General features: G+C 39.3%; 1 protein-coding gene and 1 pseudogene across 2 annotated transcripts in view; both read left to right on the top strand.

The window, feature by feature from the left end:
• The window catches only part of LOC102400938 (inhibitor of carbonic anhydrase), a 43,538-nt gene extending 38,611 nt beyond the window's left edge, over positions 1-4,927 (top strand). For both annotated transcript variants that reach the window (XM_006051412.4, XM_006051411.4), the window contains exons 14-17: positions 1,087-1,151; positions 1,895-2,079; positions 3,705-3,891; positions 4,719-4,927. In XM_006051412.4, the coding sequence (XP_006051474.3) occupies positions 1,087-1,151; positions 1,895-2,079; positions 3,705-3,891; positions 4,719-4,753 (472 nt within the window). In that variant the 3' untranslated portion in view covers positions 4,754-4,927. The remainder of the gene's footprint in view (positions 1-1,086; positions 1,152-1,894; positions 2,080-3,704; positions 3,892-4,718) is intronic.
• A 16,758-nt stretch (positions 4,928-21,685) lies between these two features.
• Positions 21,686-22,911, top strand: LOC102401692 (annotated as a pseudogene).
• The last annotated feature ends 4,686 nt before the right edge of the window (positions 22,912-27,597 follow it).

Raw genomic sequence — 27,597 nt, 5'->3', positions numbered from 1 at the left:
GTCACAAAGAGTTGTGGGGACGCTGTCTCAGGCACTGGTCTCTCATACTCAGTTGAGCACACTTCCACAGGGCTTATTCAGAGGGCTGAACCCCACTCCAGAGTTCCTGAGCCAGTGGGTCCAGGGCCCAAGAATGTGCATTTATAACCCGTTCCCAGCGTTGCTGATGCTGCTGGTCCAGCCCACTCTTGGAGAGTCACAGGTCTAGAGTAGAGAAGGGAAGCCAGAATGCTCAGGTGAAGTTAAGGATCGGGGAGCTCTCGTCTACCTCACTGCTGAGGTGCAGACACACCTGAGACAGACGATTGGGCTCATTCAGGCCTGGGATTATTGGGGGGAGTTTGTTAAGACAAAGAAATAGGACAAGATTGCTTAGGAAAATTAATGGGAGTAACTGACTCTAGTGAAGGATAGAGGGGCCTGATGATGGGACAGAGAAAACTGGAGAGGTGTTCCTAAAAATTAATAATATCAATTTCCAACTGATTGAATGTCACAAAACTTATTTTTAGTGTGATCAACATTTCTCCCAAAGCACCTCAAACGCTGAGAAACATTTTTCAGGAGATTAAGCATGAAAAATATCTCATGATACAAGCACATTAACTTTTGTTAAGGCTGTGTAGACACATAAGGTGTGACAAGACTCCTTCAGAATCACATCTTCCACACTGATTTTAATCTCTGACGTGAGTTTTGATCCAGCCAGAGAATTATCTTTGGATAGCCCTGTTAATAGGAGAACACAAGAATCTCCCATGGAGAAACCAGTCACCAATCAACAATCAACAACCAGAAATCAACAACCAACAATCAGAAACCAATTAACAACCATTGCGTGTTTAAGGAAGCAAGCAATGGGTATCTACAGTGGAATCTAAATAAGCAGATTTTTTTTTCTAGGACATTTCTTCTGAAGTTACCAGGGACAGCGGGCATTAGAGCAGTGTGTGTGGAGTAAGTGGGCCATGTTAGATGTGCCCAGTTGCCTGGGGGAGGGGGTGGGAGCTCCCAGGGATTCCGTCTTGGAGCAGCTCTCTCCCGCCTCTATGGGTCCTCCTTGCTGACCCGGCCCTCTCTGTGCAGGTGTCTGGTTGAGAAGGGAGATGTGGCCTTTGTGAAGCACTCCACGGTCCTGCAGAACACCAACGGTATGCACCAGCGCTGTCCTTTCCTCCCTCAGGAAAACTCAGAGTCCTTCCTGGGAAATCACTCCCCAGGCAGTCATGTTGGACCTAACATTCTTTATTTGGGGAATGAAAAAATTCTTCATGTCTGGTCAGACTAGACAGGGTTGGTTATCACATTGGCCTTGAACCCAACCAACAAACACACAAAGGCCACAGTCCATAGAAGCACGTCTGGCTGTCTTGATTTTTAGGCGTTCTTTGTATTTTCTGGACACAAGTTTTTGTCAGCTATATGTAATGCACATATCTTGTCCCTCTTTGAAAATACTTGCCTTTCACTTTTTTTTTTTTTTTTTTTTTTTGCCATGCTGTGAGTCTTGTGGGATCTTAGTTCCCCACCAGGAGTTGAACCTGTGCCCAGCAGTAGAAGCCTGGAGTCCTAACCACTGAACCACCAGGGAATTCCCTGCTTTCTTAATGTCTTTTGATTAACATTCTTCATTTTAATATAGTTTAATCAGTCGATTTTCTCTTTTTTGACTAGCACTTTTCAGCCCTGTTGAGGAAATCTTTGCCTTTAACAGGACTGACAAATGAATTTATGAGTTTATGAATATTTCTCTTCTGTTTTATTGTAAAGGCTTTATTGTTCTGTTTGTGCCTTTGTGATTCTCCCAGGCACTGGTGGTCAGTCACACCCCCCAGTGAGGGTGCCTTGACTGAAGTCATTAGCTGTGACCCCTCCACCTCCTCTCTCTCTCCAGGAAAGAACCCTGAAGCCTGGGCGAAGAATCTAAAACCTGAGGACTTCCAGCTGCTGTGCCTCGATGGCTCTAGGAAGCCTGTGACTGAGGCTCAGAGCTGCCACCTGGCCATAGTCCCAAGTCATGCTGTGGTCTCGAGGAAAGATAAGGCAGATTTTGTCCGCAGAATGCTCTTCAACCAACAGGTGTGGGAATTCAGTCCTCACCCCCCACATGAATGCTCAGCTCGCTTGCAGAGCTGCACAGACATACCCCAGCTCAGTTGCACACTTTCTCCCTGGGCAGTGGGAGGCTGGTGGCTGTGCTCACTGCTTGCTCTGGGGCTGTCTAGGGCATTCCAGTGGACTGGAAGAGTCCAGACACATGGGCATCTCAAGTGTCTCCCTGAGACTGAGCAGAGTCATGGTACCTCCTGGGCTTGTTCTGTCCTGGAAATACGGGAGTCAACCCAGGTGCCCTTCCCACCAGGCAGGGCTACATGTTGGAAAGGTGGAACAGAGGTTACTCTGCCTGACCAAAAGAGGATCTCACTGTGATTCTTGAAGCTGGGCAGGCTGAGCACTGTTTTGGGCTTCATGAAAGTTGAAGAGCCAACATTCAGATAACTCATGACCTCTATAGGCAGCCAAAAAGGGCTGACCCTAGGGAATAGTGGCTGCCTGAATCAGATGATCTTAAGGAACCCAAAGCCTTGTCTGCCTTTTGACCTAGTGCACCCTATTCCTGGAGGAGCCCCAAATGAGTAATCTATATCTTAGCATATGCTATCGACACATCCTGGTTAAAGGGTGATGACCCAGAGGCAGCTGGCAACACAAGAGGCTCTTGGACTTGGGCTTTTGAAGGGATGGTTCCATCCAGGGTGAGCTGCCACCTCTGCTACAAAGGAAGTGGGGGGGTGGGGCAGGAAGCAATGGAAATGATCAGTGTCTGGGTCAGATTCAGAGAACAGAAGATGCAAGGTAGCAAGGGATCTGGTCACAGGAAAACATGTAAAGATGACTCAGAGAGTTGAAAACATCCACCAGTTGTTGGTGGGATAGTAAGAGAGCAGTGAACTTGGGGCTCTTTCTATTTAGCAGTTGCTTTACATACATTGTGCTTCCCTGTATTCTTTATCAGATAGTGAAGAATCTGGCTGCAATGCAGGGGATGCAGGTTCGATCCCTGTGTTAGGAAGATCTCTTGGAGAAGGGAATGGCTATCCACTCCAGTGTTTTTGCCTGGAGAATTCCATGGACAGAGGAATCTATGGGGTTGCAAAGAGTTGGACATGAGTGAGTGACTAACACTCTCACTTTTTGCATATATCATCTCAGTATCTAATGTAATTACCTCCATTTACAAATGAGTGAATTGAAGTTCAGGTGTTTCCACCTTGGTGCAGTGGGAAACAATCTGTGGCACAAGAGATGCAGTTTTGGTTGCTGGGTCGGAAAGATCCCCTGGAGAAGGAAATGGCAACCCACTCCAGTATTCTTGCCTGGAAAATTTCATGGACAGAGGAACCTGGTGGAATATAGTCCCTGGGTCCCAAAGAGTCAGACACAACTGGGCATGCACACGTACAAACTGAAGTTCACTGAGCTCAGTCAAGAATTTTCTTAAGTCACACGATGGGAAAAGCTAGGGCCTGGCTTTGAACCCAGAGAACTTTTTGCCATTTTGTTCCAGTGCCTCCTAAGCTGTTGCTGTGTCCCAGGGTTGCCGGGGGCTGGAGCTGAGCAGTCCAGCAGACTTGGGGCTTCTGATGCAGAACACGTGGCCCGGGCTGCTGGTCACTCGCTTTCTGTCTGTCTGTCTGACCCAGGAGCTCTTCGGAAGAAATGGGTTTGAATACATGATGTTCCAGCTGTTTAAATCCCCAGCCAAGGACCTGCTCTTCAGTGATGACACAGAATGTCTGGCTAACCTTCAGGACAGAACAACTTACCAAAAATACTTAGGGCCAGAGTATCTTCAGGCTATTGCTAATGTGAGGCATTGCTTACCCTCTGGTGAGTAGAATAAACACCAAGGAGCAGTTACATGTGCATCAAGGCAAACATGTTGTCTTAAAGATGACCTTGTGCCAAGCCTGGGCCAGTACCAATAGGAGCATAAAGATTCAGAGGGCTTGCTCCTGGCCTCGCAGGAGGATTCAGGCTTACCAGGGAAGCAACTCAATTAGGCAACAGTATAAGATTCTACCTGAAAAGGCCAAATTGTTTGACGGAGACAGAGGGTACAGTAAAACTAGAGATCTTTTGCAAATTGGACTTGTTTACATGTCCTTTTCCATTTTCTTTGGCTACTAGAATGAAAATGTGTGTTAGCATTTCAGTGTAGGGAGAAGGTTTGAAATGACACATATATACCACTCACAGAGGACCAATTTGCAAAGATTTTAAGTAAAACCTATAGATAATACTTTATACAATTTAATAGAAATGAAGTATTAGCACGAAGTAGGCCATTTCTACATATATACATACATGGAAGTAGCACTAAGTATATCATTTCTCTCTATTTTTGTGTATTGTAGAAATGGCACAGCTACCTCAAAAAGAAAGAAGTTGGAGAAATAAAATTAGACCTGGACTAATCAAAGTATTGGGAGTATGCCTGAATTTTTGTTAAATTATATCATGTGTTAAAGATGAGGAGAGCAGGAGAGGAAAATGTAGATGTTTAAGAATAGCACTGACATCAGTTAGAGGGATGAGAGAGAAATTTAAAAAGAATATTTATTATCTACCATTTACTTTTAGAAAATAGGAAAAGGATAGTGTTTAATAAGCCCAGGCAGTACCTGACGATCTTTCTCTTATGTTACCTCTCACAGAACTTCTGGATGCCTGCACATTCCATGGAAATTAAAAACTGATCAAAGTGGGCAAACACAGAGATGCTCAGAGCCTGAAAATACAGTGGGGTCACATCCTCACTTGTCTGCGTGGTGGGTCTGCGTTAACATCACTTGTCTTTATAATTGTATACTGTAACTGATGCAAAAGTTGGAATGAATAAAAATTATTGTGTCTTCTCAGAAAACCATGAAATGTTCTCAGATTTTTGGGGGGAGGGCAAGAGAATCATTTCTTTATATTAGAATTGTGCTTGTGAAAATTTAGTATTTATTAAATTATATGTATTTTAAAGACCTCTGCAAGACTAACTCAACTTCCCTGTCTATTCTTTGATTATTTTACCCAAGAGTCAACTCACTTAAATTGAATTTAAGTAATAAATCTGTCTGAAGGGAGTCTTTGAGTGGTGATCATAAGTGTGCAAAGAAAGCATCAGTATGCACAATATCAAGGACTTACATAATGAAAATAAAGAAGAAAAAATGCATTTGTGCATTTAAAAAGTATATTCATGTATTTAAAATCCATAATTTCAGGTAGAATTAAACTCCTGATCAGATTAATTGAAAAATATCAAAATTACTGTAAAAATCTAATCCTCCTATCCTTCCTCACTCAATTTCCTGAAAGTGTGATTTATGTTTACTTAAGTGAGTTTCTTTTCAGAGATTTTGCCATTTCTGTTATTACCATGATTCCAGCCTATGGTGGGATAAACACTGTATGGGAACCCAAGTTATATACTGTGAAGTACAGTTTGGTGTTTGGACCTCTGCTTCTGCCTGTGAAAGAGTAACCAGTACAGAATTTGCTCCTCTTCCATAAACAACTAAAAAACTGGGGGAAAATATGTTGCACAAATGTTTTTAAACACTGGATGATAATAGTGCAGGACTATATGATCCTTGAAAGAGGGCAAAGAAAAGTGGGCACAGTGATGGCCTTAGTCTTTGCCTAGAGGAAATTTCCAGATGACAGCAAAGGGAGGAGGAACCCACAAGAGCCCATCACATTTGAGTTGAGGAACAAAGATAGGAGTTTGGGGAAGCCAAAGTGACTTGAACTTGATTGGCATACAGCAGAGATACATCCTGGAATCTGCTTGAAATGCTTGGCCAAATACTAATCTGCCTGTGTGTAAAATGAAACTGAAGTCTGTCAGGCTAGGCAGAGAATGACTGTGAGAGATCTAGAAGCTGAACAATGCCCAGGGCTCCCATAAGACCAGGAATCAATTACGGTCCTACCAACCAGTGTGAAGAGACCTCACTGAACACCTAAGCTTTTCACTGAAGGCAGCTGGGGTGAAATAGCTGTAGATTAAGGCCTGCTCCCAGAGAAGGCAATGGCACCCCACTCCAGTACTCTTGCCCAGAAAATCCCATGGACGGAGGAGCCTGTGCAGTCCATGGGGTCGCTAAGAGTTGGACACGACTGAACGACTTCACTTTCACTTTTCACTTTCATGCATTGGAGAAGGAAATGGCAACCCACTCCGTGTTCTTGCCTGGAGAATCCCAGGGACGGGGGAGCCTGGTGGGCTGCTGTCTATGGGGTCACACAGAGTCGGACACGACTGAAGTGACTTAGGAGCAGCAGCAGCAGCAAGGCCTGCTCCATAACTGTCCTTACTGAAAGTGACAGTAACCCTTGTGAGATAAACCAGATCTGCAAGTCACTTACTTGACTGTCCTCTAAAATAAACCTCAATATTCACTGAAGGAATACAACAAAATCTCAACAGGATGGCATGCATAATATCTAGATGTGGCATGAGAAGATTGTTAGATGTGTAAAGAAGCTCAAAATGTGACCCAGAGTCATCAAAAAATCAACCAATGGAAACACACCTAGAAACCACAGAGATGATGGTATTCGGACAATGAACTTTGAACAGTTGTAATAAACAGGCCTAAGGATTTAAATGAAAACTTGAAGGAGAATTTCCTGCCCTCTAATGGTTAGGACTCTGCCCTTTCACTGCCAAGGGCCCGGGTTTGCTCCCTGATCGGGGAACGAAGATCGGGGAACTAAGTCACACAGCCAAAAATAAATAAATGAATGAGTGAATAAATAAATGAACATAGCAAAGAAAAACCTGTTAGATTTTTTAAAGAACTAGTGACAAATATACAGTGGCAAAGTTTGTGTTTCGAGGAATTTGTTTCATCTAAATTGTCTATTTTTGCCATAAAATCATTCAAAATATTTTCTTATTCTTTTAGTATTTATGAGATGTCTAGTGATATCTCTTCTTCCATTTTCATACTAGTAATTTGTATTTTCTCTCTTTTTTCTTGACCCATGTAGCTATAGCTTTATCAATATTCTTGAACTTCTCAAAAATTAATTTTTTATAAATTTTCACTACTATTTTTTAATCTCACTTTCTGTTCTTAGCCTTCCTTCTACTTATTTTTCATTTTTTTTCCTTTTTCTCTTAGATTCTTAAGGTGTAGGCTTATATCAATGTTTAGAACATTTTATTTTTCTGATACAGGTACTTAAAATTATAAATTACCATCCAAGCACTACTTTAGCTGCATCCCTAAATTTTGATATGTTTATTTTCATTATCATTGAGGTAAATTTTTTCCAGTTTTTCAAAGATTACTTCTTTGATCTGTTGATTATATAAAAGCTATTTTTAATTTCCAAATATTTGGCAATTTTCCAGATATGCTTTTGTAGTTTATTTCTATGTTCCAGGTATACTTTTTTTTAAAATAGATATTCTTAATTGTTTGGTATAGTTCTGTAATATGTAGTATAGTATTATAAGTAGCAGTTAGGTCAAGTTGGTTCAAGTTATTATTCAAATCCTCTGCCTTGACTCATTTTCTATCAACTTTTTGCATTAGCTACTGAGAGAAGACAGTTAAACTCTCCAACTAAAAATATGAATTTTCTCATTTCTCCATCCAGTTTGATCAGATTGTGCTTTGTATATTTGGAGGTTTTGTTAGGTACATACACATTTAGGATGTTAGGCTTTCTTGATGAATTGACTCTGTTACCATCATGAGATGTCCCTAGTTGTCCAGTAACACTTTTTCTCTGTAAGTTTATTAATTGGATATTAATATGACTCTTTCTTCTGATAGTTTCTTCTTGGTTTATTGTATTACATTCTTTTACTTTTAATCCATGTTTCTTTCTATTTAGGAGGGCTTCTTATAAAGAAATATAGCTGGTTTTTTTTTTCATTCAGTGGACATTCCTTTTTCTTTTAAATGAAGTGTTTATTTCATTTATATATAACATAATTGTGGATGTTTGTTTTCTGTCTCATCTGTTCTTTGTTCCTTATTTCCTCTTTTCTTCCTTCTATGGGATTAATTGAATAATTTTTAGTATTTTACTTTATCTTCTCTATTAGTTTGTTATTCTCTATTGGTTTATTATTATTTTATTTCTTTGTTATTCTATAATAATAATTTTTTTATTTTTATAAATAAAAAGATATTTGTTTTAAATATCTTCTCGAAAGTTTGTAATATACATATTTATCTTAAGACTGGCATCAAATAACTTTATATCACTTTGTGGATAACATATTGGGTTGGCCAAAAAGTTCATTTAGGTTTTCTGTAACATCTTATTTTTGGCCAACCCAGTAAGATCCTGTAATAGTGCAGCTCTACCTTCACCAGTGGAGTGTGGATAAACTTTTAACAACCAGATGTTCAAGGTAAAAAGGGCCCAGATTGGTATCATTTGCCAGATTCATAGAGCACATTCCCTTGCCATGGATGATTTCAAACTATCAAAGTAATGTCAGAGACGAGAAGAGATACACAGTCAGCCTTTGCAAGCCAGCATAAGCTAGCTGCACTACTTCCCTGACTTCCCTGTTTTATTTTTTGTGCTTTTATTATCAGACATTTCACTCCTACATATGTTAGAAACTCCACAATGAAATATATACAAAATAATAAAAGTGATAGCTTTATATCAAGCTGTCAATTACCTTTTAACTATATTTTAAAATGAATTTGAAATAGCTCTAGCTGCTATTTCAAATCCTAAAAGATGATGCTGTTAAAGTGCTGCACTTAATATGCCAGCAAATTTGGAAAACTCAGCAGGGGCCATAGGACTGGAAAAGATTAGTTTTCATTACAAGCCCAAAGAGGGGCAATGCCAAAGAATGTTCAAACTACTGCACAGTAGCACTCATTTCACATGCTGGCAAGGTAATGCTCAAATCCTCCAAGCAAGACATCAACAGTACATGAACTGAGAACTTCCAGATGTACAAGCTGGATTTACAAAAAGCAGAGGAACCAGAGATGGAATTGCCAACATCCATTGGATCATAGAAAAAGCAAGAGAATTCCAAAAAAACATCTACTTCTGCTTCATTGACTATGCTAAAGCCTTTGACTGTGTGGATCATGACAAACTGTTGAAAATTCTTAAAGAAATAGGAATATGAGACCACCTTACCTGTCTCCTGAGAAACCTGTGCACAAGTCAAGAAGCAACAGTTAGAACTGGACGTGGAGCAACCAGTATTACTGGTTCAAAATTCAGAAAGGAGTACATCAAAGTTGTATACTCTCACCCTGCTTGTTTAACTTATATGCAGAGTACATCATGCAAAATGCCAAACTGGATGAAGCACAAGCTGGAATCAAGATTTCTGGGAGAAATATCAATAACCTCAGATATGCAGATGACACCACCCTTACTGCAGAAAGTAAAGAGGCATTAAAGAGCCTCTCGATGAAGGTAAAAGAGGCTTAAAACTCAACATTCAAAAAACTAAGATCATGGCATCCAGTCCCATCATTTCATGGCAAATAGGTGAGGAAACAATGGAAACAGCGAAAGATTTCATTTTCTTGGGCTCTAAAATCTCTGCAGATGGTGACTGCAGCCATGAAATTAAAAGACGCTTGCTCTTTGGAAGAAAAGCTATGACAAACCTACACAGTGTATTAAAAAGCAGAGACATTACTTTTCCAACAAAGGTCCATATAGTCAAAGCTGTGGTTTTTCCAGTAGTCATGTACGGGTGTGAGAGTTGGACCATAAAGAAGGCTGAGCACTGAAGAATTGATGCTTTCAAACTGTGGTATTGGAGAAAACTCTTGAGAGTCCCTTGGACTGCAAGGAGATCAAACCAGTCAATCCTAAAGGAAATCAATCCTGAATATTCACTGGAAGGACTGATAGTGAAATTGAAGCTCCAATACTTTGGCCACCTAATGTGAAGAGTGGAGTCATTGGAAAACGCCCTGATGCTGGGAAAGATAAAAGGCAGGAGGAGAAGGAGACAACAGAGGATGAGATTGTTGGAATGGTGTCATCGACCCGATGGACATGAGTTTGAGCGATCTCTGGGAGATGGTGAAGGACAGGGGAAGCCTCGCGTGTTGCAGTCCATAGCATTGCAAAGAGTCTAACATGACTTAGCTACTGAACAACAACAACAGAAAATGAAAAAAATCTTTAATATTTACCCACATCTTTACTGTTTCTGGCTCTCTCCATACTTTGTGTAGCTTGGAGATTTTAGATATTTTGTGGGTACATCTTTCTGGCTTGCTTTATTGTCTGTAGATATGTTATTTTTCATCTTATTTAATTTTTGGTAATAACTTTATATAGTATTTGACCATGATACTCTCTGTTATTCAGTTTTAGGTGAAATTTGCTTTCCTGAACTTTTAGAATAAGGCTATTTTCAAGAAAGCGTTTCTTACTTTACAGAGCTCCATCTTCTGTTGTTTTGTGCATTATTCAAAAACATAGTTCCTTGCTTTCTTGGGTTTCTTGGTTTTATGTCTTTGTCCACTTTGGTCTAGACCTTCTTTTTACTTCCTCCTTGTTTTCCTTTTCCTATACAAATTTGATTCCACCTTCAGTGGTCTCTTGCTCCAGACAGCTCCAGGTCATTTTGTCCTTCTTGATTGGGAAAGATTTTCACACCTGGTCCTAGGTTATCTCCTTGCAAGATATCCCTAGGAAGCCACAGGCATGCTTATCCTTTACACTGGAGCTTTTATCCTTTATCCAGTGACTATGGCCTCTGATTGGCTTTGAGTTTCTGCCACCAGTTTCCCCCACCAGGAGAGCCACCCATGCAGTCTTCAGCGGAATAGACCTGAGGCAGAAGTCTAAAGATTCTGGTCCAACAGGGACCTCTCCCTAATTGGGGAAGACCTATCAAGTATCTTATCACTTGGAAAGAAGACCAGACCAGATTATTAATGTTTAGTATTTCAACATGTTTGAGGTACTTATGGACCCTTTTGAGGATTAATAAAATCCTGGGACTCTCACCCTAGTAACACACACACACACACACCTTGGTGTGTAATTTTTGTATATTTATAGCTCCAGTCCAGTGATTCTTCCACAACCTCATACCACCTTCCCCTAGGGTGTTTAGAGTTAATAGGGATAAAGGCTACTTAATCTGTTTTCAGGCAGATGCTATCCTGTGGGGTTAATAAATCTTGTTGCACAAGTTGCATGTATTTATGTTAAAGGAACATTTATCTGTGGAACATTTATAACAATTAAAAGAGTAAGATAATTCAACTGTAGATACCAACAGTTGACACCAATTTCTACAAATCTGTAAAGATCAGAGGTTTACTTTGGGACAGCTGAGAAACAAGGTGGACTTTGCCATCTTCCTCCCACGCAGAGCAGGAACATCAAACAATGGCATTTGCTATCACGGCAGTAGAGGAAATCTGCTATCTGTTTGTTTTGCCCCAGGAGCACCAGACTTTGCCCAGCTTCACCAGCCACTGCTCATGGCCCATTTGAAGATCCTGGGACTTGGCTTCTCCTGGTGAAAGAGAATGGGAAGTGAAATCCCTAAATGACTTAGAAAACATTATGAATGACAACTTTCAAGAAAGCATGTCACAGGCTGGTGGGGATAGCTCAGGATACTGAGTCTAAAGTTCTGGTTTCTGACTTTGTCTGCCTTGCTGGGTACCCTACCAGTTATGTCCTCTGGCTAGGCCTCAGTTTTTCTCTCTATAAAATGAGATCATTGTACTGGATGGTCTTATAGGATATGTTTTGCTGAAGAGTCCATTAACAATGAAGGTGCCATAAAGAAATTATATGAAATCACTTCATTAATTCACTGAATGTATTGTTAGTACCTAGTCTATGCTGTGGAGAAGGCAATGGCACCCCACTCCAGTACTCTTGCCTGGAAAATCCCATGGATGGAGGAGCCTGGTGGGCTGCAGTCCATGGGGTTGCAAAGAGTCAGACATAACTGAGTGACTTCACTTTCACTTTTCACTTTCATGCATTGGAGAAGGAAATGGCAACCCACTCCAGTGTTCTTGCCTGGAGAATCCCAGGGACGGCGGAGCCTAGTGGGCTGCCGTCTATGGGGTCGCACAGAGTCGGAGACGACTGAAGGGACTTAGCAGCAGCAGTCTATGCTGAGTGTTCTGTAATAATGATAGCATTGCCATTTATTGGTGACTGCTACATGTCAGGCAGGACTTGTACCTTAATAGCACTGTAAGTAATCTTCAAAATGACCCAAGAATGTAGGTGATCATATTTTTATTATTAAGGAGAAAACAGATGCTAGGAATAGATAAGTAACTTGTGCAGCATCATGTATTTTCTAAGTGGCCTATGATTCAAAACCAGGAGTCCCTGACTCCAATTTCATATCCATTTTGTTCCACAGATTGCACATAATACCCAACATCTGTCCTCAATAATAGACAAGTGAATAAAAAGTGTGCATACATAACTAGCATAAAGAGAAAAAGGTTTGCAGCATCTGTTTGCTATAGCCTTTATCATACATTGTCTAGGATTTAGTGGTCAGTATTCTTTCAGGGCTCCCTGATGTGGTGTGACTTGAGGAGCTGGGGTCACAACACTGTGAAAACAGAAACTGAAGGGAAAGATATTGGTCATGACATAAATAAAAATAAGGAGAATAATGTGATGGGTACTGTAGTAGATGATTTACCTTAATTGCTAATTTAGTTCTCATAATAACTCTACAAAAGTGGATATTATTATTCTCGTTTTCTAGGTAAGAACTGAGGCAATGAGAGTTAGATTAACTTGCCTAATTCTCTAAACAACTGAAAGTCTATTCGGTAGAATAGAAGTGAAAGTGCAGAAGCAAATGATCAAACCACACTAGTTAGGGAGAACCAGGGTCTCATTCCCTTCTTGTCTCAATCTTTGCAGTTGTGATAATTTCTCACGTTTACTTAATCCTACTGCTATAACCACTACATTCTTATTTAGCACTGGGCAGATGATTCCAAATTCAAATCTGGGAATTAACTCCACTTCTGATAGCAGATTCTTCTATCTGAAATTCTTCCTTGATTTAAAAATCCAGACTCCTTGATACCCTTGTGTTCTGGCTCACTGTATACTGAACTCTCAGAATTTCCCAGGCTTCCTTTCCCCTCCATTTTATCCCACTGAGTGGTCTAGGAGAAGTCAATTGTTGGAGTCACCTCTGGACAGATGTTCCACCCTGGGACAGATCCTGCCTGTTTCACAGTTTTGCCTGAAATCAGCCCTGTCATGGAGCTCTAAACTGCATCCTGCCCCTAACTTCTAACTGCTTTCCCATCTTGGCCAAATCTTTCCGAGTGCTCTGCAAAGAGTACACCAAAGAAGACCAACTTTTCCTGCATGCCTGCTTTTGATCAGGGACTTTTGTCCGTTTGCATATGACCAGAGTCCACTCAGTTCCAGGGTCAGTGGCCTGTGCATCTATTGGCCTAGAGGTCAGATTGGCCAGGTTAGGTTGAACGTTATACTGATAAGGAAAGGGTTTTCTTAGGAGATTCTTTTGCTTGCAGATTGGACATCTTTGACTTTTGGAGCAAGGACAAACATCTGATAGACTCTCCCAATACTCTATAGAAGAATGATTGGGTTGAGGAGAAAGAGTCCAGAGCTTTGTTTAATGGTGAAAAGTGCTGACTATCTCTGTTCAATTATTCCTCATTCCACACATGATCCTGCATTCTGCCCTTCACAGAATACTGTTTAACTATGGAGACAGGTAAAAAGGGTAAAAAGGCTCCTCTTCCTTTTCCTTTTCTCTACTTTTCTCTTTCTCTTCTCTTTTTGTTCTTTTTTTTTTTTTTTTTTTTCAGTTAAAAATATTTGTTCTTGTTCATATCATTTCCTTGAGTGTATCAGGGGGAGTGAAGCCTGAGAGACTGGGGCAAAGAGGTAGTTGGAGGATCAGGAGATTGATAATATACAGGGAAAGGGAACAAGGGCTAGAAATATTGAGAATATTTAGGTCAAGGAGAAGGGAGTTACAAATATGCGGAGGGAGAAAACTAAGACTTGTGGTAGAGTCAACTTGAATTGCAGGAATCAGTGTGAACTCATGGTTGGAGAAGGCACTGGCAACCCACTCCAGTACTCTTGCCTGGAAACTCCCATGGACGGAGGAGCCTGGTGGGCTGCAGTCCATGGGGTCGCTAAGAGTCAGACATGACTGAGCGACTTCCCTTTCACTTTCCACTTACATACATTGGAGAAGGAAATGGTAACCCACTCCAGTGTTCTTGCCTGGAGAATCCCAGGGACGGGGGAGCCTGGTGGGCTGCCGTCTATGGAGTCGCACAGAATCGGACACGACTGAAGCGACTTAGCAGCAGCAGCAGCATGGTTGGAGAGAGAGAGAAATGAATGTAGATGTGTGTTAGTATGGAGATCCATATCTATACCTAAGATATATCTATATATGTCTGTTGAACGGAGAAGGTAATGGCACCCCACTCCAGTACTCTTGCCTGGAGAATCCCATGGATGGAGGAGCCTGGTAGGCTCCAGTTCATGGGGTCGCTAAGAGTCAGACACGACTGAGCAACTTCGCTTTCACTTTTCACTTTCATGCATTGGAGAAGGAAATGGCATCCCACTCCAGTATTCTTGCCTGGAAAATCCCAGGGACGGGGGAGCCTGGTGGGCTGCCGTCTATGGGGTTGCCCAGAGTCGGACATGACTGAAGCGACTTAGCAGCAGCAGCAGCATGTTTGTTGAAAGATCCTATTATCAGTTTCTCTCCCAAGCAGTTCCCATACCTAGCATCCACATTTTTCTTCCTAAATACCATTTTAAACTACAATGATAAAGTTTCTTAGAGAAATGAGATTCCTGAAACAGAGATTCTAGAACTGGTATAGGGAAAGTGTGAGATAGGGCTGAATGTCATATTCTGCCAGAAAGTGAAGTGCTTGAAAAATTATAGGGCTTGTAAAAAATACACAAGAGCAAGCTTGAAGGGCCACACCATCTGATCATCCAAATAAATGAGGAGTAGAGCTCTGGGAAGATGGCAGAGTATAAAACACCAAAAATCAGTCTTCCTACTCAAACAACAATTGCACTAGTAGAATTGTTTGATTTAAGTATTTTTGGAGGCTTCCAACTTCTAAGGGAAGGTTTAAAGGGTAAATTATTATTAATTTCAGTCAGTTTCAGTTCTTATATGAGCAGTGGCTACCTATCTCTGTCCCCACTGCCCCACATCAGACAGCTGTGCGTGTATTCCAGGAGCAGCTGGCACATAGCTTATGGAATCAAGGTGGGCAATAAGGATTCTGTTATGAAATATTTAGAATCTAATGTTAGGGTCATTGATAGTTGCTTATGAACATGGAGGTGCAGCTACAGAGGAGGGATGTCATTGTTATTGCACTTTACCTCTTTGTTGCAAGACCCTCCCCCACTGAGTGACTTCCAGAGAATTTAAAGGGCCAATATAATTTTACCTGGGCTTTCCAGGTGGTTTAGTGGTAAAGAATCCACTCGCAATGCAGGAGACTTGGGCTCAATCTCTGGGTTAGGAAAATCCCCTGGAGAAGGAAATGGCAACCCACTCCAGTATTCTTGCCTGGGAAACCCCATGGACAGAGAAGCCTAGTGGGTTATAGTCCATGAGGTCACAAAAATGTTGGACATCACTTAGAGACTAAACAACAACAACACTCTTTTTATCACACTTTTCCACTTTTCTCCCTTTCTCCCTTTTGAAGAGTGAGGCATTTAAGACTTAAAAAGCAACTTTATAGTGAGAGGAAATTAAGAAGTCATTGTGCATACACAGGGAAAGATGTGGGATCAAAAATACCTGAAAAGACCTTAACTTTGTACTTCTGATTGATTCTTGGCACAGAGATAGTACACAGCCATTTAAAAAAAAAAAAAATACTGCAAACCCCAATGAAGAAGGAGAATCTGATTTCCAGAATTACTATATTGTTAAATTCAAATGTCCCATTTTCAACAACAACAAAAACACAAGACATACAAAGAAACATTCAAAGGGGGGAAAAATCAACAGAAAAGGTCCCTGAAAAAGACCTGATGGTGGATCTACTAGACAAAAACTTTAAAATGACTGCTTTAAAAATGATCAAAGAACTAAAAGGAGATGTTGAGAAAGTTTTTTTTTTTAAAGATGTATAAACAAAGTAGAAATATGAGTAAAGAGATAGAAAACCTAAAAATAAACTTAGAATTTCTGAAGTTAAAAGTATAATAACTGAAATAAAATTCACTAGAAGAATTCAAAGGAATATTTGAAAAGGGAGAAGAATCAGTGAACTGAAATTATTGAGTCGGAGGAACAAAAAGAAAAAATAGAGAGGAAAAGTGAACAAAGAATAAGGAAATTGTGGGTCATCATAATGCAGAATAACGTATACATTGTGGGAGTCCCAGAAGGAGAAGAGAAAGGAGTAGAGAGAATATTTGAAAACATGGCCAAAAATTTCCCAGATTTGATGAAAGATATGAATATAAATCCAAGAATCTCAAGGAACACCAAGTAGGGTGACCTCAGGACTCACAGTGAGACATAACCAAAGTATCAAAAGCCAGAGACAGTAAGATAATCTTGAATGCAGCAAGAGGAAAGAAATTCTTGACATACAAGCAATCTTTGACAAGATTATTAACAAATTCCTCCTCAAAAACTTGGGAGATCAGAAGGCAGTGGGCTGAATATTTAAGGTGCTAAAGGGAAAAGCACAATCAACCAAGAATCCTGTATCTGGCAAAATTGGCCTTCAAAAGTGAGGGAGAAATGAAGATATTCCCAGAGAAACGAAACCTAGGGATGATTGTTACCACTAGATCTGTTCTACAAAATACAGTAAAGGTAATCCTGCAGGTTGAAATCAAAGGACACCAGACAATAACTCGAAGTCTTATGCAGAAACAAAGATCACAGTAAAAGAAGATAGAGTGATTATAAAAGCTCGTATTATTGTAACAATGGTGTGTAATTCCACATTTTGTTTTCTGTATGTGGCCAGGCGGCTCTAGTGGTAAAGAACCTGCCCGCCAATGTAGGAGACTGAGGAAATGCAGGTTTGATCCCTAAGTCAGCAAGATCCCCTGTAGAAGGGCATGACAACCTAATCCAGTATTCTTGCCCGGAGAATCCCACGGACAGAGGAGCCTGACAGACTACAGGCCATAGGGTCACATAGAGCCGGACACAGCTGAAGTGACTTAGCACACATGCAATGCAAAATAAATTATTAGTCTATGTTTTCAAACGCAGTGTATAAAGATGTAATTTTATGAAATAAGAGTAGGGAGTGGAGCTGTAAAGGAGCAGTTTTTGCATGTTACTTCAGTTCAGTTCAGTTCAGTTCAGTTCAGTAGCTCCATGGTGTCCAACTCTTTGCGACCCCATGAACCGCAGCACACCAGGCCTCCCTGTCCATCACCAACTCCCGGAGTCTACCCAAACCCATGTCCATTGTGTCAGTGATGCCATCCAACCATCTCATCCTCTGTCGTCCCCTTCTCCTCCTGCCTTCAATCTTCCCCAGCATCAGGGTCTTTTCCAATGAGTCAGCTCTCTGCATCAGGTGGCCAAAGTATTGGAGTTTCAGCTTCAGCATCAGTCCCTCCAATGAACACCCAGGACTGATCTCCTTTAGGATGGACTGGTTGGATCTCCTTAAGTTAAGATGGTATAAATTCAAATTAGAGTGGTATAAATTTAAATTATATAATCTATAGTAACCACAAAAAATAGCTATAGGAAACACACAAAAGGAAATGAGAAGGAAATGAAAATATTTCACTACTAAAAAAATCAACTAAACACAGGAGAAGACAGTAATGCTAAAATTGAGGAACAAAAAAAGCTATATGGCTTATAGCAAACAAATAGTACTATGAAAGAAGTACTTCCTTATCATTAATTACTTTCAATAAAAACAGATTAAACTCTCCAACAAAAAGACAGAAATTAGCAGAATGGGAAAAAAAAGATCTAAGAATACATTGTCTAGAATGCATTTCAGTTCAGTTCAGTTCAGTCACTCAGTCGTGTCTGACTCTTTGCGACCCCATGAATCGCAGCACGCCAGGCCTCCCTGTCCATCACCAACACCCGGAGTTCACTCAGACTCACGTCCATCGAGTCAGTGATGCCATCCAGCCATCTCATCCTTTGTCGTCCCCTTCTCCTCCTGCCCCCAATCCCTCCCAGCATCAGAGTCTTTTCCAATGAGTCAACTCTTCGCATGAGGTGGCCAAAGTACTGGAGTTTCAGCTTTAGCATCATTCCTTCCGAAGAACACCCAGGACTGATCTCCTTTAGAATGGACTGGTTGGATCTCCTTGCAGTCCAAGGGACTCTCAAGAGTCTTCTCCAACACCACAGTTCAAAAGCATCAAATCTTCGGCACTCAGCTTTCTTCACAGTCCAACTCTCACATTCATACATGACCACTGGAAAAACCATAGCCTTGACTAGATGGACCTTTGTTGGCAAAGTAATGTCTCTGCTTTTCAATATGCTATCTAGGTTGGTCATAACTTTTCTCCCAAGGAGTAAGCATCTTTTAATTTCATGGCTGCAGTAACCATCTGCAGTGATTTTGGAGCCCAAAAAAATAAAGTCTGACACTGTTTCCACTGTTTCCCCATCTATTTCCCATGAAGTGATGGGACCAGATGCCATGATCTTAGTTTTCTGAATGTTGAGTTTTAAGCCAACTTTTTCACTCTCCTCCTTCACCTTCATCAAGAGGCTTTTTAGTTCCTCTTCACTTTCTGCCATAAGGGTGGTGTCATCTGCGTATCTGAGGTTATTGATATTTCTCCTGGAAATCTTGATTCCAGCTTGTGCTTCTTCCAGCCCAGCATTTCTCATGATGTACTCTGCATATAAGTTAAATAAGCAGAGTGACAATATACAGCCTTGATGTACTCCTTTCCTGATTTAGAACCAGTCTGTTGTTCTATGTCCAGTTCTAACTGTTACTTCCTGACCTGCATACAAATTTCTCAAGAGGCAGGTCAGGTGGTCTGGTATTCCCATCTCTTTCAGAATTTTCCACAGTTTATTGTGATCCACATAGTCAAAGGCTTTGGCATAGTCAATAAAGCAGAAATAGATGTTTTTCTGGAACTCTCTTGCTTTTTCGATGATCCAGCAGATGTTGGCAATTTGGTCTCTGGTTCCTTTGCCTTTTCTAAAACCAGCTTGAACATCTGGAAGTTCATGGTTCACGTATTGCTGAAGCCTGGCTTGGAGAATTTTGAGCATTACTTTACTAGCGTGTGAGATGAGTGCAATTGTGCAGTAGTTTGAGCATTCTTTGGCATTGCCTTTCTTTGGGATTGGAATGAAAACTGACCTTTTCCAATCCTGTGGCCACTGCTGAGTTTTCCAAATTTGCTGGCATATTGAGTATAGCACTTTCACAGCATCATCTTTCAGGATTTGAAATAGCCCCACTGGAATTCCATCACCTCCACTATCTTTGTTCATAGTGATGCTTTCTAAGGCCCACTTGACTTCACATTCCAGGATATCTGGCTCTAGGTGAGTGATCACACCATCGTGATTATCTGGGTCTTTTTTGTACAGTTCTTCTGTGATTTACTTTGATCCAAAGACACAGATAGATTGAATATAAAGTGATGGACATGAGTTTGAGTAAGCTCTGGGAATTGGTGATGGATAGGGAAGTTTGGCGTGCTGCAGTCCATGGGGTCACAAAGAGTCAGAAATGACTGAGCGATTGAGCTGAAACTGAACTGAAAGCATTGGAAAGCTACTATCAACAAACCAGAATATTTTAAGTGGTGAGAATGTGGGTAAATCAAAGCCCTGTTGGTTGGAATGTAAAGTGGTGCAGCCATTGTGGAAAATAGTAAGGAAATTTCTCAAAAAATGTTGATATAGGGTTACCATATAATCCAGAAATTTCACTTCAGAGTATATACCCATATGAATTGAAAGCAAGGTCTCATAGAGATATTTATACACTCATGGTTTATAGAAGTATTATTTGCTATAGCTAAAGTGTGGAAGCAACCCATGAATGGAGAAGCAAATATGATATGTACACACAATGGAATATTTTTCAGCCTTAAAAGAAGGGAAGTATTGATATATGCTACAGCATGAATGAAGCAAAAAGCAAATATTATATGATTCTGCTTAAATGAAGTACTTAGTGTAGTCAAAATCATCGAGATAGAAAGTAAAGAGGTGGTTGCCAGGGGCTGGAAGTAGGGGAAAATGAGGAATTATTGGTTACTTGGTATAGTTTTAATTTTGCAAGATGAAGAGCTCTAGAGATGAATGGTGGTGGCAGTTTGCATAGCAATATGGATGTCCTTAATACCACTGAATTGTGCATTTTAAAATGGCCAAGATGATAAATTTTATGGGTTGTGTTTCTTAACCACAATAAAAAAATGGGAAAAGGAATGATAGAAATGTATATAACCCACTGAATATAAAAGAAACCCCTAAGTCCATGCTGATAAAAACAAGTAAATGGAGAAAGAGAAGTACTTGTTTACTTTAGAATGTCAGTCGATAAATGTATAAGGAATGATATAATCAGAAAATAACTATTTGGCAATGAATATAGTAGTAATTGATTCAGGCAAGAATCATCAATGGATACTAAAACTGGAGGATGAAAGTTTGATGAGGAAGAAAAGTAGTCTCAAAATATGTCCTCACAAACTGCTCATTAATTACAAAGGAAAATTTACAGTGTGGAAATCTGCCAGACACCACCTTAACCAAGCAAATAAAGTTAACAGAAATGATAATGGGACAAATTACTATTGTCTTCCTTCCAGTGCAATACTCTGAGAAGGCAGCATCACTTCTGTGATGTTGCTGCCAAAAATGCACACCCTGAATGAAGTCATGAAGCAATTTCAGACAGACCCAAATTGAGGGACTTTCTGTAAAATGCTGTTAAATGCAAAATAACATGTTAAATCACATAAGCCAAATTCAGAATATTGGAAATACCAAAGAACAAAAGATGCCATTTTTTCAACAAGTAACTAGCATAAAAGGTAAAAGAAAAGAGTAGAAGCGTTTTAAGATATATAACCAATTCAACCCCTGGGTCTTGTTTTAAGTTCTAATTTGAACAAGGTAACTTAAAATTTTTTGACAATCAGGGAAATTGGCATATTCCCTGGGAATTAGATGATAATATGGAATAATTAATCTTTTGACAGATGTGATAAACATTTTGGTTATATGTTAAAAATTCTTTAGTTGTTAGAGACACATTTTGTGGGTGAAATAATGCAATGTCTGCTGTTCCAGAAAAAAGGTGGGAAGTGGGAGGATAGATGAAATAATATTGGCGAAATGTTGACAGTTGTTGAAGTTGGATAAGGGGTTGTTGTTGTTTAATCTCTCAGTCATGTCCAGCTCTTTGCGACCCTATAGACTGTAACCCACCGGGCTCCTTTGTCTATGGGATTTCCCAGGCAAGAATACTGGAATGGGCTACCATTTCCTTCTCCAGGGGATCTTCCCAACCCAGGGATTGAACCCGCATCTCCTGCATTGCCAGAGGATTCTTTACTGCTGAGCCACCAAGAAAGCCCCAGGTAAGGTGTGCATGGGAGTTTATTACATCATTTTCTCTATTTCTATGTATATTTGAAAATTCCCGCCTTTTGAAACGAGTGGCGGGGAACTGCTCCCGAAGCTCCTGGCGTCGCTGTCTGCTGGGTGGAAACGTGTACCGTCATCCGTGGGCCTGGCCATGGCGCTGCAACTCTCCCGGGAGCAAGGCATCACCTTGCGCGGGAGCGCCGAGATCGTGGCCGAGTTCTTCTAATGGTTATACAAGTGTTCAGTTCAGAAACTGGTGGTAGTCATCTCAAATGTTGAAGGTGGAGAGGTCCTTGAAAGATGGCAGTTTGATATTGAGTTCAAAAGATGCAAAAGATGACAGTGCACCCAGAGAAAAGTCTCAGAAAGCTATCCAAGATGAAATCCGTTCAGTGATCAGACAGATCACAGCTACAGTAACATTTCTGCCACTGTTGGAAGTTTCTTGTTCATTTGATCTCCGCATTTATACAGACAAAGATCTGGTTGTACCTGAAAAATGGGAAGAGTCGGGACCACAGTTCATTACCAATCCTGAGGAAGTTCGTCTTCGTTCATTTACTACTACAATTCACAAAGTAAAGAGCATGGTAGCCTACAAAATTCCTGTCAATGACTGAGGATGAGATATGGACAATAACGTACTTGTAACTCTCAAATGTGGTTTTCCTACCAGGTCAACTGTAGTTGGTATGTTTTACTTCATTGGTTAATTTTTAGATGAGGAAAACTTAACATGATACCTAACTGAATCTGTGCAAAATTGTTCCATTTTTGGTACCTATCTGACTTTCCATAGGGTTGACATAAGTTACTGCGCAGATTGCATCAGTACTGCAGTGTTACTTTCTTTGGAGGTAGTAACCATAGGTGGAAAAACTTTTGCTAAATGCCTTTCTAAATCAGACTTTTGGTCAAGTAGCTTGACTCAGAATGTAGAGAAATATTTAAATATGAAATAGAACAAAAGAAATATGAATATTCAGAATCTTCATTTACATCCTGAAAGTAACTAATGATAGTCCATAAGTAGTGACATATTTCTCCTATTGCATCCTCTTGTCATTTATTTCATTTGTATAGTTTCTGTATTGAAAAAATGTCCAATTATTTGAGTTTAATTTATGTAACTTGAGCCTAAAAAGCTGTGGATATTCCCACTTTTCAAATTGTTGTGATACAGAACTCTTAAGAATGTCTTTTATGTTTTATAAAATCAAGCTTTAAATGGCAATGATGAAATAAAGTTAAATGTGTATGTTTTAAAATTGTATTAAATTTTTTATATTGGTGTATTGATACAGTTATGTAGTTATTATGGATTCAGTACGGCATATTATTTCTTGTGCCTACTATATTGTAGGGAGGGCCTAAGGACACAAAGTAGAGTAAGTCTTGAGGTACTGTCAATTCATTGGACAAACTTTTATTAAACCTCCTTCACCTTATAACAGTAGATTTAAAATAAACATTGTTCTTTATGTAAAAAAAAAAAAAAAAAAAGAAAAAAGAAAATTCCCTATGTCTATGTAAAAGAAGGAGGAGAAAGAGAAGAATCTGAAATACATTCTAAACCATAACTAGTAAAGAGTTTAATTTACTTCTCTTTTGCCACTTCATTTATTTTTTAATTGAAAGAAAATTGCTTAACAGAATTTTGTTGTTTTCTGTCAAGCATCAACAAGAATTAGTCATGGTACACCCATGTCTCCTCCCTCCTAAACCTCTCTCCTATCTCTCTCCCCATCCCACCCCTCTAGATTGTCACAGAGTCCCTGTTTAAGTTCCCTGAGTCATACAGCATATTCCCATTGGCCATCTATTTTATATATGGTATTGACAGTTTCCATGTTACTCTTTCCATACATCTCACCCTCTCCTTCCTCTCCTTCCCTCATGTCCATAGGTCTGTTCACCATGTCTGTTTCTCCACTGCTGCCCTGAAAATAAATTCATCTGTACCATCTTTCTAGATTCCAATATATGCATCAGTATATGATATTTATATTTCTCTTTCTGACTTACTTTACTCTGTATAGTAGGCTCTAGGTTTGTCCACCTCATTAGAACTGACTCAAATGCATTCCTTTTTATGACTGAGCAATGTATTCCATTGTATATATGTACCACAGCTTCTTTATCCATTCATCTGTCGATGGACATCTAGGTTGCTTCCATGTTCTAGCTATTGTAAGCAGTGCTGAAATGAACATTGGGGTTCAGTTCAGTTCATTTGCTCAGTCGTGTCTGACTCTTTGCAACCCCATGGACTGCAGCAGGCCAGGCTTCCCTGTCTTTCACCAACTCCTGGAGCTTGCTCAAACTCATGTCCACTGAGTAGGTGATGCCATCCAACCATCTCATCCTTTGTCGTCCCCTTCTCTTCCTGCCTTCAATCTTTCCCAGAATCAGGGTCTTCTCCATTGAGTCACTTCTCATCAGGTGGCCAAAGTATTGGAGTTTTAACTTCACTATCAGTCCTTGCAGTGAATATTCAGGGTTGATTTCCTTTAAGATTGACTGGTTTGATCTCCTTGCAGCCCAAGGGAATCTCAAGAGTCTTCTCCAACACCATAGTTTAAAAGCATCAATTCTTCGGTGCTTGGCTTTCTTTATAGTCCAACTCTCACATCCATACATGACTACTGGAGAAACCATAACTTCAACTAGATTACTTTGTCAGCAAAGTAATGTCTCTGCTTTTTAATATGTTGTGTAGGTTGGTCATAGCTTTTCTTCCAAAGAGTAAGCGTCTTTTAATTTCATGGCTGCAGTCACCATCTGCAGTGATTTTGGAGCCCTAAAAAACAATCTCTCACTGTTTTCATTGTTTCCCTATCTATTTGCCATGAAGTGATGGGACCAGATGCCATAATCTTAGTTTTCTGAATGTTGAGTTTTAAGCTAACTTTTTCACTCTCCTCTTTCATCAAGAGGCTCTTTAGTTCTTCTTTGCTTTCTGCCATTAGGGTGGTGTCATCAGTGTATCTGAGGTTTTTGATATTTCTCCTGGCAATCTTGATTCCAGCTTGTGCATCATCTAGCCTGGCATTTCGCATGATGTACTCTGCATATAAGTTAATGTGTCTTTTTCAATTTTGGTTTCCTCAGGGTATATGCCTGGGAGTGGGATTGCTAGGTCATATGGTGGTTGTATTCATAGTTTTTTTATTCCTAATGTTTTAAGGAATATCCATACTACCTTCCACAGTGGCTGTAGCAATTTACATTCCCACTAGCAATGCCAAGAGGGTTTCCTTTTCTCCACATCCTCTGCAACATTGATTATTTGTAGACTTTTTGATAATGGCCATTCTGACTGGTGTGAGGTGGTATCTCATTGTAGTTTTGATTTGCATTTCTTTAATAATGAGTGATGTTGAGCATCTTTTCATTGTTTGTTAGCCATCTGTATGCCTTCTTTGGAGAAATGTCTATTTAAGCCTTTTTCCCACTCTTTGATTGGGTTTTTTGTTTTTCTGTTATTGAGTTGTATGAGCTGCTTGTATGTTTTGGAAATTAATTCTTTGTCAGTTGTTTCCTTTGCTGTTATTTTCTCCCATTCTGAGGGTGTCTTTGTAGACAAACTACAAACTACTTGTTTTGCTGTGCTAAAGCTTTTAAGTTTAATCAGGTCACATTTGTTTATTTTTGTTTTTATTTCCATTACTAGAGGAGTTGGGAAGGAGGTGGGTCATAGAATATCTTACTTTGATTTATGTCATCAAATGTTCTGCCTATGTTTTCCTCTAAGAGTTTTATATTTTCTGGTCTTACATTTAGGTCTTTAATCCATTTTGAGTTTACCTTTGTGTATAGCATTAGGAATTGTTCTACTTTCATTCTTTTGTATGTAGCTGTCCAGTTTTCCTAGCACCACTTATCGAAGAGGCTATTTTTGCCCCATTGTGCATTTTTGCCTTCTTTGTCAAAACTAAGGTGCAAGGGTTTATCTCTGGGCTCTCTATCTTGTTCCTTTGGTCTATATTTCTGTTTTTGTGTCAGTACCATACTGTTTCAATGACTGTAGCTTTGTAGTATTGTCTGAAGTCAGTAAGGTTGATTCCACCAGCTCCAGTCTTCTGTCTCGAGACTTCTTTAACTGTTCAGAGTCTTTTGGGTTTCCATATGAATTGTGAGCTTTTTTTGGTTCTAGTTCTATGAAAAATCCATTAGTAATTTGATAGGGATCACATTGAATCTGTAGATTGCATTTGGTAGTATAATCATTTTCATAATATTGATTCTTCCTACCCAGGAACATGGAATATCTCTCCATCTGCTTATGTCATCTTTGATTTCTTTCATCAGTGTCTTATAGTCTTCTGTGTACAGTTCTTTTGTCTCCTTAGATAAGTTTATTCCTAGATATTTTATTCTTTTTGTTGCAATGGTGAATGGGATTGATTCCTTAATTTCTCTTTCTTATTTTTCATTGTTAATATATAGGAACTTAAGTGATTTCTGTGTGTTGGCCTTGTATCCCATGACTTTACTGAACTCACTGATTAGCTCTAGTAATTTTCTAATAGTTTCTTTCACATTTTCTATGTATAGTATATGACCTGCAAACAGTGAGAGTTTTACTTCTTTTCCAATTTGGATTCCTTTTATTTGTTTTTCTTCTCTAAATGCCGTAGCTAGGACTTCCAAAACTATGTCGAATAACAGTGTGAGAGTGGTCACTCTTGTCTTGTTCCTGATCTTAGAGGGAATACTTTTAATTTTTCACCATTGAGAATAATGTTTGCTGTGGGCTTGTCATATATGGCCTTTACTATGTTGAGGTAGGTTCCTTCTATGTCCATTTTTTGAAGCATTTATATAATGAATGGGTGCTGAATTTCACTGAAGGTTTTTTTCATCTACTGAGATGATCATATGATCAGATGATTTTTATCTTTCAGTTTAATATGGTATATCAAAATGATTGATTTGCATATATTGAAAAACCCTTGCATCCCTGGAATAAATCCCACTTGATCATGGTATGTGAGCTTTTTAATGTGTTGTTGAATTCTGTTTCCTAAAATTTTGTTGAGGATTTTTGCATCTATGTTCATCAGTGATATTGACTTGTGATTTTCTTTTTTTGTGTTGTCTTTGCCTGTTTGGTATCAGGGTGATTGTGACCTTGTAGAATAGGAATTAAATTATACATGAACTAGTATAGATGTATATTTACAAATACTTATTTAGTGGACTGTATATATTTTTCACTCATACTACTAGTCCAGTATCAAGTTATAGAAAGCACATAGGTAATTTTATTGATAATGAACACCTGAATTATATAGACATGACAATTATATTTCAGATGTCAGTACTTAGAATTGGCAGAAAAATTTAGAAAAATCAAATGTATTCTGCTCTAATTTTGGAATGCTACAACTTACACAATCAACCAAATGTCTTTTTAAGGTCTTTTGTATTTCTTTATAAACTTTAGAATTATGTTGTCAATTCCCACCAAAAAATATAAAAAAACTTCTTGGGAGTTGGACTGGGAATGCATTGAACCTAAATATTGTAATTTGGGAAGAACTGAAATCTTTGTAATATTGGGTCACCACTACATTTTCTGGGTATAGCCCTTCATTAACTCAGAGTTTCTTTAATTTTTCTCATCAATATTTTATAGTTTTGTGTGTAAAAATTTTAGACGTCTTTTGATAGATTTATTCTTGGACAGTTGTAGTTCTTATACTATTTTAAATAGCATTTCTTTAAAAATTTTGAATTTTGCATATTTGATTTTGCATATTTATCTTGTATCCAGAAACACTGCCTAACTCAATTACATTTCTAATATTTGATCTAGTTTTTTTAGAATTTTATGTATTTTCAATCATTTCATTTGTGAAAATAACAGTTTTATTTTTTCCTTTTCAATCCTTTTACATACTTTTTCTTTTTCATTCCTGAACAGACTGTCAGGTAGGACTGGAAGTAAA

Source organism: Bubalus bubalis, chromosome 1 (genome assembly GCF_019923935.1).
Source record: "Bubalus bubalis isolate 160015118507 breed Murrah chromosome 1, NDDB_SH_1, whole genome shotgun sequence".
Lineage (NCBI taxonomy): Eukaryota > Metazoa > Chordata > Mammalia > Artiodactyla > Bovidae > Bubalus > Bubalus bubalis.
The sequence above is the reverse complement of the archived record's forward strand: the minus strand, read 5'-3'. Positions and strand labels throughout refer to the sequence as shown.